The sequence below is a fragment of the Mchenga conophoros genome, linkage group LG14 (assembly GCF_057382185.1).
Source record: "Mchenga conophoros isolate Kocher_MC1m ecotype Shallow Benthic linkage group LG14, M_conophoros_male_GT1.1, whole genome shotgun sequence".
NCBI lineage: Eukaryota > Metazoa > Chordata > Actinopteri > Cichliformes > Cichlidae > Mchenga > Mchenga conophoros.
Window position 1 is genome coordinate 24,378,719 of NC_140539.1, and position 8,766 is coordinate 24,387,484.

The 8,766-nt window shown below is 43.2% G+C and overlaps 1 protein-coding gene across 2 annotated transcripts in view; it reads right to left on the minus strand.

The window, feature by feature from the left end:
• The window catches only part of cux1a (cut-like homeobox 1a), a 53,964-nt gene extending 45,791 nt beyond the window's left edge, over positions 1-8,173 (minus strand). Inside the window, exon 1 of one of the 2 annotated variants that reach the window (XM_085243514.1) lies at positions 7,972-8,173. In XM_085243514.1, coding sequence (XP_085099640.1) covers positions 7,972-8,034 — 63 coding nt within the window. In that variant the 5' untranslated portion in view covers positions 8,035-8,173. The remainder of the gene's footprint in view (positions 1-7,971) is intronic. The other variant, XM_085243515.1, reaches the window with a different exon arrangement.
• Between the last annotated feature and the right edge of the window lie 593 nt (positions 8,174-8,766).

Below are 8,766 nucleotides of genomic sequence, written 5' to 3' on the forward strand. Positions count from 1 at the left end.
TTTAAAAGCTCAGCAATGTACAGCCAATTTTATGCTTTTTAACTGGGGCACACAGACTCCTCCAACTCGAGCAGGAGCTCACAAATTATACGCAAAGAGCTAAACAACACCTAACGTTTCAAACCTCTCACCTCGGTAATTTAGCTTTAAAACTAAAACAGATACGCGGCAGGAAAACCGCCTGCATAAACTGTGACACCGTTTTCTCTCCTCTTCTCTTTTTCACCCCCATTTTCACACAAGTTCAAGTTCAAGGAGGCTAGACAGATGGTGAAGTCATCATCTGTTAGCTCTAAAGGTTAGGCCAGTCAGACAGCCCAGGTCATACTGGGGTCTTCAGGGTCAGAGTTCATCCAAACCCTGACTCCAGTCAGACAGCTGCTCGGGTCAAAGGTCAGAAAGAGGTTAACGTACCGTCTGAGGACGCTCAATGAATTTAGCAGATACAGGACGTTCTTCGTATACAATTTCCCAAAGCCATGGACCGGCCTTTAACTAGGGTTAAAGTAGCAAGGACCCACTGCATCCACTGATGTCCACTATAAATAAAGTTTTCACTTCATTAACATGACTCAAATTAGAAAGATTTCTTTTGTGGTTCACCTCAACAGCACACAAATTCTCCTGACTTGAACAAAAGTTTTGCCAACCTAAGAAAGAACTAAAACTAAACCAGTGAACACTGTACCAAATGCAGAAAACTATTTGTTAAGCACAACCCACCCCCATGTAACACACACACACACACATATATACACACGCACCTGTGAATACAGGGTAGTTGAATCATCATAATCGGTGGTAGTTTTCTGCTGAGCCCAGCCAGCAGTCTGTGTTATTTTTAGAGGGCTGACACAGAAGCAGGCCGTCCATTTACTCCGTGAGCTGGCAGCAGGACTATTGCAGCTCTGGTTGCTTTTAAACTACCAAAATGGGAATGAGCTCAACACAAACACGGCAAAGGTGTGGACACTTACTGAAATTAAGTTAGCTCATATTCAGAGCCATTACTTAAACATTAGGAGCCTTATAACATAAAACTGTGCATGGAAAAAACAAGAGAGCCTAAATCCACACACAGCTACTGAGGGACAGGCAATCAATAAAACTCTTTACCTAATCTAACATCTATAACCGGCTCCTTATTAAAACATGCCATTTCTAGCCCTCATATTCTGGGAGAATAAAGGCTAGAAAGTGTACAGAAAAGAAAAACAATAAATTTCTACACCTATTCTTAGATTGATGCAATGAGTCCAGCAACAAAACCCCTGATGGACTGAATAAGAAAGTGAAAAAGGAGACTGTAACGGAAAGTAAATTGGAGTGAGAGCCGAGTCTAAAGGGTGAAGGCTTTTCCCACCTGACTCCACTGATGTATTGAGCCTTAGGGCCGGCTATGGATCTAGCAACTGAAGCCATGATTGACATTGAAAATTACACAGAGTGAGCTATTAGCAGATAGCTGCCCATATCATAATTCAATCCCTTCACCATCAAAGTGCACCAATATCATAATTCAATACTGAGAACCATTAGCCCGCAGCATACCAATATCATAATTCAATCTAGAGGCCATCAGCCCTTGCCAATATCATAATTCAATACTTGGACCATTAGGACACACCAATAGGCCTATTAGAATTCAATACCTATGGTCAATGATCTAACAGGACACTGATACTGGTGTCATGGGTTGACATGGGATAAGGTCTGCATAAGGCTCCTCAGAACCTATTTAGCCGAGACGCCTTGATAACAGTGAGATAAACAGCACTAAAATTAGGTAGGACAAGTGGTTCACCAATAGCTTGGATACAGCAGTCAAGCGAAGGCCACAGAGTAACAGGGTTTTGGCCTTAATCCAAAAGAAAGAAGAAAAAGAAAATCACCAGGGCCGTGACAGGTTTTTAGGTTTTTAAGTGGGGATTTATTTACTCAAGATGAAAGTAGGTTTTTATTTATTAAAACACCAAAAAAAATAAGAGGAAAATGCAGTCTGTTCTAGATTAAGGCAACATAGACTCTTTGCATTAAATATATGTACACCAGCCGTGCTTCTGTGTGGAGTCACCCCCCCCCCAAAAGGCCCACTTTGAGGCAGGAAAAACCCTGGAGTCTCTGCTGCAGAAACTGATTTTGACACACTCGTGTAGAACTACATTAGTTAAACCGTTAAAAAACATGGCCCCCAGTGTGTGACCATCTGCAGTTGGGCTAAATTATCACATTGTGGTACCTTGTGGAAATGAGACTCCATTTCGTTTTCTGGTCTGCTGCCTCTGTTTATGTTTCCATGTTAACATCTTGTTTAAACTCTTCCAAATGCCTCAAATCTCACCCAGACGCTTCTTGCCGGGTCATCAGAAATCTGCTACTTAACAGCCAATCAAACAGCTTCTAAAAGCTCAGATTTCCTCAGCTGCTTTAAGTCAGTTTTTTCACAAAAGCATTATTCACGGGGGGTGGGTTCTCACCACACATTTCTGAGGTTACCACGCTTAATTGTAATCTTCATTTATTGCATGTGGAGTGGAAAATGACTCTGGAGATTGTAAAGTAAGGCAAAGACTAAAAAACACAATTAATTACTTGAATGATAGAAGATATGGGAATGGAGGAGATTTAAATAATTTTACAGTAGCGCCCCTAAATGTTGTTTGACAGGTACACATTAAAAATATGAGGTTCAATCTGTAGGTCACATACATGTAAAAACATGGGAGGCATGTAAAACATATGTAAGTACATATAAAAAAGGGGTATGAGTGGACTGCTTTGTTATAAAAGTGGATCTAAGCCTCCAGTCGGCGTTCACCTCTCTCTCTGCATTTTGACTTTCGCAGCAAACTCAAGACAAGACGCATTTCCCTCTCGGGAATGCAGGATTTCTGTTTACTGAAAACCTTAGGCTTAATATTACAAGATGAACACCAGACTCTGCAGGAATACATCAGCCTCTGAGGCGCCGTTTCAAGTGCGCGCTTGATTTTTAAATAAAGTGGGCATCATCCTGGAACAAGTGGAAAGAGCCAGTATATTCCACAGCGAGCCTAAAGAGAAGTGTCCGCTCACAGTAGCCCCTTGCTCTCTCTGCTGGAATACAGAGCAGCGTGATAATGGATGCTTCTGTCATGAGATACGGTGAAACTCTATGATGCTGTAGGTGAGAGAGACTCCAAGTGGGTCTGTAAATAATGCCTGCCACTTGAAAATAGGTCTCTGCAAACTGCCCCCTTATGCTCTTGCTGCTGGTTGTTGGGTGTAAGTTTTTGTATTATGCAGTGGAAAAAAAAGAAAAAGCAGGAAGGCGGACGATTTTTACATGGGCCCACATTTTGATCCTGGATAAAGTTTCTCTAAATATTATCACAGCTTCCAAACTTTACAGTGATACTGTTAAGGGTGCAAGCTACTGATCTGAGCTGGTAAACATATTGCCTACAAAGAGTTATAACAGAGATTTTATTTACTGCTGATGTTTGAAAACACTTTTTAAATATATTGACACCCTTATTTTTGTGATTTATTCGCATGGTTTAAGTAGTTTAGTGTTTGAGCTGAATACACACTGATAAAAACGGAGATTGGTAAAAATGCATTCCCTAATGTTCAGAAATTATACCTCACACACTCATAAACTAACACTATAAAAACCAGGGAGTATATTAAGCCCCAAAGGCATAACTGTTGTAAGAAAAACAAGAAAAAATGTGAGGAAATGTGAACATCTTCATGTCGTATCCACGCCCTGCGTTCAAATCATAGCAGATTTTCCGTTTTACCTCACGTTTTCAACATAATAAATGTTGTCTTGGGTTAAACAAAACTGAACTTTAATGTAATTAAACCGTAGTACCACAATGGAATTACTATAAAGGAGACAATTATTTCATTTGGTTTTTGGTTTTCTGATCGAAAGAGGGGAAAAAATGACAAAGATGAACACAAAAACATGAGGTTATATTTTTATATAGCAGAGACTTTTTCAAAAAGGTAAAAAATCTGTTTGGTGCGCACTTTTGCATAAAGCCTGAATTGAGAGCTGCTGACTCCATCTGTTTGGCTGCCCCTATTTTTAGACTCCTGTTAAGTGCTTTGTATCTTTTGTTCAAACATCAGATGACACTGGTCCAAATTTCATTTACCCTGCCAAAGTTAAAATAACAAACAAACAAAAAGAAAAAAAAGTCAGATTATGCCTCTCATGCAGGAATACATTTAATATTTATAATAAATCGGATGAAGTGAATCTAAACTAGACACTCGTCTCTTCGATTCAGAGGGAGGGTGAAGAAAACCGAGCCCGAGAGTGACGTACGCGTAATCGCTGAGGAGTTGGGGAGTATGGGCCTCTGCTGAGAATTAACCAGTGATAAGGTCCATGAGAAGTTTGAGTTTTATTTCCTCCCCCCTGACTTTTCTGAGAGCTGCACCTTGTTGTCTCCACACGTTTACACTATAACCTCTCAGAAAGTAAGATGACAAAGCTTCCCACCAGAGTAGACGGAGGACAGCCCAAAGACCTGACATGCACTCGTCCTTCTGTCTGACTCATGCTTAGTCGCTCACCACCCACCGACACACAGTGAAACCTCAGTCCCAATGCCAGGTTTTGTCACTGGGCAGAGAAGCGGTTGGCTACAGTAAAAGCATGACGTGATGCCCCCCTTCCTCTATGCTCCCCCAGCCTGTGCAGCAACAGAGGGGTAAAAATATCCCACCAGTGAGTTCAGACAACCAGCTCATAAATTAACACTAAAACTCCTGCAGACAACAGCGAGCCAGTCGCTGAGAGATTTAAACCACTCAGGTTGCCACTGACCATGGCTCTGGGATCAACTTACAAAACCCTTTTCCAAAATTTACCCATTAGGAGGTGGTGAATAAGAACTGGGGTCTATATCAGCTTTCATCCAAGTCACTATTTAGCTGTCCACTAACATAGCGAACTATTTTTCAAAATGGCTCTGGGGGTGCGTTGTTCCAGGAAATGTTATGAGGTGAGATGTAGGCTATTAGGCCTAAATTGGGAATTATGTATAACAGAATGGTCTGTTCCTAATTTTCCTCGCTTTCACAGAAAATACGCAAACCATAGGTATAAAGGCCCAGCTATTCACTCATATCTTATTAAGGCTCGCCTGTAATGAAGCGCAATCTCTCACCACTCTCAAGCAGAAACGCAATGTTCCAGCAAACTGCTTGACTGGGTCAAAAAAAAGGAAGAAAAAAAAAAAAAAGGAAAAGGAAAAAACAACAGGAGAGAAGAGTGATGATCCCCTCTAAAGAAACTCAACTCTGTAATGGACGGACAGGGATTACAGACGTTAAAGCCTTCTCCATCTGTAATTCACTGTCACCCTGCCATCATCTCTGAATCACTGATCCACTTTGCAAGTGTGCAAGACCTTGCTAAAAGCATCACTGTTGCACCCATTTGTGTTCGTAGTGGTGGTAGTGGTGGTGGTGCTGGGGGGGGGGGGGGGGGGGGGGAGAGGGAGAGAGAGAGAGAGAGAGAGAGAGAGAGAGAGAGAGAAAAAAAGGCATGCAGAGAAGACAAGTTAACAGCTCGCTGTGCTGTTTCAAAGCACTCTCTGTCCTGTAACAACCACCTAGCTAGTTTCTCACACAGGGAATGGGACACACTGATCAAATAGGATTTTAATGAACATCAGCAGTCGGAGCCTGAGGAATACACGCTATGATGGCTTAAAGCTACTGACATCTAGCTTGAGTTGGATTTTCATCATCAAAAGAAACAAGAAAAGAAAACATTCCTTTGCTGGTGCTTCTCGCACAGACGAATCCGGCTGCGAGTCTAAGTACGGCGCGAGCTGCCCGTCGATTACAAGGAGAGGGAAGCAAATTCGAAAGCAAGTGGCTGACAGAGCCGTGTGTAGACCACGATCATATCATGCTAACCCCCACATTATCCTCCCAAAAAGAAGAAATAAAATGGATAAGAAAAAGGTCCTTATCTGAAGGCTTTCCTCTAGGAGCCTCTCAGTGGGAGGGAGAGTAAATAAGATGTCATCAATAATAGACAGTGAATGTTCTGCTCTCTCTCTCTCTCTCTCTCTCTCTCTCTCTCTCTCTCACACACACACACACACCAGCTCCGACTGATTCCTATCCTGCAGACAGGCCTGCCAACCGCCAGCCTTTTTGCACACGCTCAGATTCACTGTCCTGACTAATCGCTTGTGATAGGGGCCTTTGCCATAATTACCCAGGGCCTTATCACAAACTTATGCGATGCATTTTTCATGTCCTGGCTGCTGGCAGTGCCTTCACTGTCCGTGCTGGCAGTCAATCTACGAAAAAAAGACTGATCTCAGACAAATTCACACACACACACACACACACACACACACACACACACACACACACACACACACGCGTACACACACCAGTTCAGAGTGGGCAGAATAGGTGAAAGCAGGGTGAAGGGCCAGAGGAGAAAGAGAGAGAGAGGAGAGAGGGAAAAAAATATAAAAGGAAGGGAGGGGGAGGGAGGAGAAGGAGCGAAAGATTGGAAGGGAGCAGGAAGGGGGTGGGAGATAGATAGTGAGGAAAGACAAGAGAAAGCAGTCTCAATTTTTTTTTTTTTTTTTACATAATGCATGAACAAGGGGGCATGAGTAGGAGGACTGAACAGGATCAAATAAATAGGAGAAGTGAAGCCTTGATGATGTGGCGTAAGTGCAACACAAAGCCCCGCTGGGAAGACTTGTTCACTGTCCTTTTGTCTACCCAGTCATAGGGGCATCATGACCTAAATAAAAGTTTAAACCCCAAAGCCCATGCGGTTTGCAAAATAAATGTATGAACAATTGGGCCAAGCCTACATAATGCAATCTTTATGTTAATGACGACAGCAACTGGGGCTACTAATATTCATAAAACTGTAATTTAAAATGCAGCAATGCATGTAAAATGCCACGGGAAAACACAACAGTGCCATTGTCTACACGTCTTGTGATAGGTCAAACACGCTCTAATATACACAGGCTATATTCACGCAATGAATAAGGCCCAATATTTTCCTCGTACCCCCCCCCCCCCCTTCTTTCTTTCCCTTCCTGTGCCACGGATCTATCTCCTCCGTGCACGCCGAGATTAGCGAACGTGCGCGCGCGAGCGAGCTCGAGCGTGCGAGGCTGGGACATTTCTGGGAGTTGATCATAATCACAAGGTCATGATCTATCACATTTCCAACGTTCGTGTTTTTAATTGCGTCGCGTCAACAAACACTGTCCCGTCCTGTCCACTTCCCACAGACGTGGCAACGTCTGTGAAAACCTCACTGTGTGTGCAGGGGAAACCGAGAAAAAAAAAAGACGGCCGAGTTCATCAAGCATAATCTCTGACACGACTTTAATATAAACTGTTTCACAGCCGTTAGCCGATAAGGTTGCTAATGTTCCCGTCCGCTTTCAACTAAACTTACAGATGTGACAGTTAAAAGCAGAGGGAGGAAAACACAACTAAAAACACTGTTGTGTGTCTGTGCTGCCCGTCTCAACGGTTGGTGTCACCACAGCGCCACCGTATAATAAGTCGCACTTATTTTTTCCCCCTCCGAAATTATCCAACCTTACAACGGCTAAAGCGTCGGGCTAACTACGGCTACTGGCTCCGGTAAAAGTTGAAGAACACGCAATAAAGATAGCCAGCCGTGAGCTTTCCGCTAAAGCGCCGCCGTTTGGCTTTTATTTCGGCGCATCCCCGCGGCGTCGCCCCGGCTTGCCCAGTTGCAGTGTCCGATCGATGTTGAATTGAACAAAGAGGATCAATTTCTGATCAGCAAGAGAGCCACTTTCATCAATGTGAGGAAGAGGTCTTGAATTCTCTTCCGAAACACCTCCGAGGCGGTCGCGGAAAAAGACCAGAAACCCGGCCGCCGAAAGAGGCGAGGGGGCCGAAACGAAAAGAAGCGGAGGCGATTTAAACAGAGGCTGAACTGACCTGTAGTTGTTGTAAGTCAAAGCGCTTCCAATATTGAAACATCGATCCTGCATTGGCCGCCATCTTGAGACATATTGAGACAGGAATGAGATGCTGATAGAGAGCGCGGGGGTTGGAGTTCAGTGGAGAGGACCGGGCGGCCGGAACACCCGGAACGGATCACATCCGCTACCCGCCCCTGCAGCAGCTGGCTCACGGAGCGGAGTCACCTTCCAGGAGTGTCACCTTAATAACGCCATTATAATTGCTTAAATAGCATTTTATCAACATTCAGATATTACAGGTAAACAAGCGAATCGGCATTAAATTACTCCCAATTTTATCGCGCTGAAATAGGCGAAGTTGTTCAGCGCCAGATGAGCCCGTGGTTCGTGCTGTAGCTTGTTTTTAATCAGTGTGCGTGTGTGTGTGTGAGTGTTACGGAGAGCAAAGATCATACAAAAATATTGCCAGGAGGCTACTTGGAAGCCATATCTAAGATAAATAAATAAATAAATATATCCCACCGGGGGAAGCAGCCAGGACCAGTGTTGTTCCTACTGACTTTACTGTGCTGGAAGATCATTTCAAACCACAGTTAAATCATTTTTATTTTCTTTTTTTACACCTACAGTCAGTGTGCCAGCAAATTCAGCCAGCATTAGAAAAAAAAATCAACGTCCTTTCAGTAGTAGTTTATGCATTTTTTTTTACATCAAAAAAATAAAACTTTCATTATTCAAGTAGCACACAACTTGTGTTTCGCAGTACTAGAAAAGTTAACATGTGCCAAAGTCAGCTGCAAAAATATGGCTC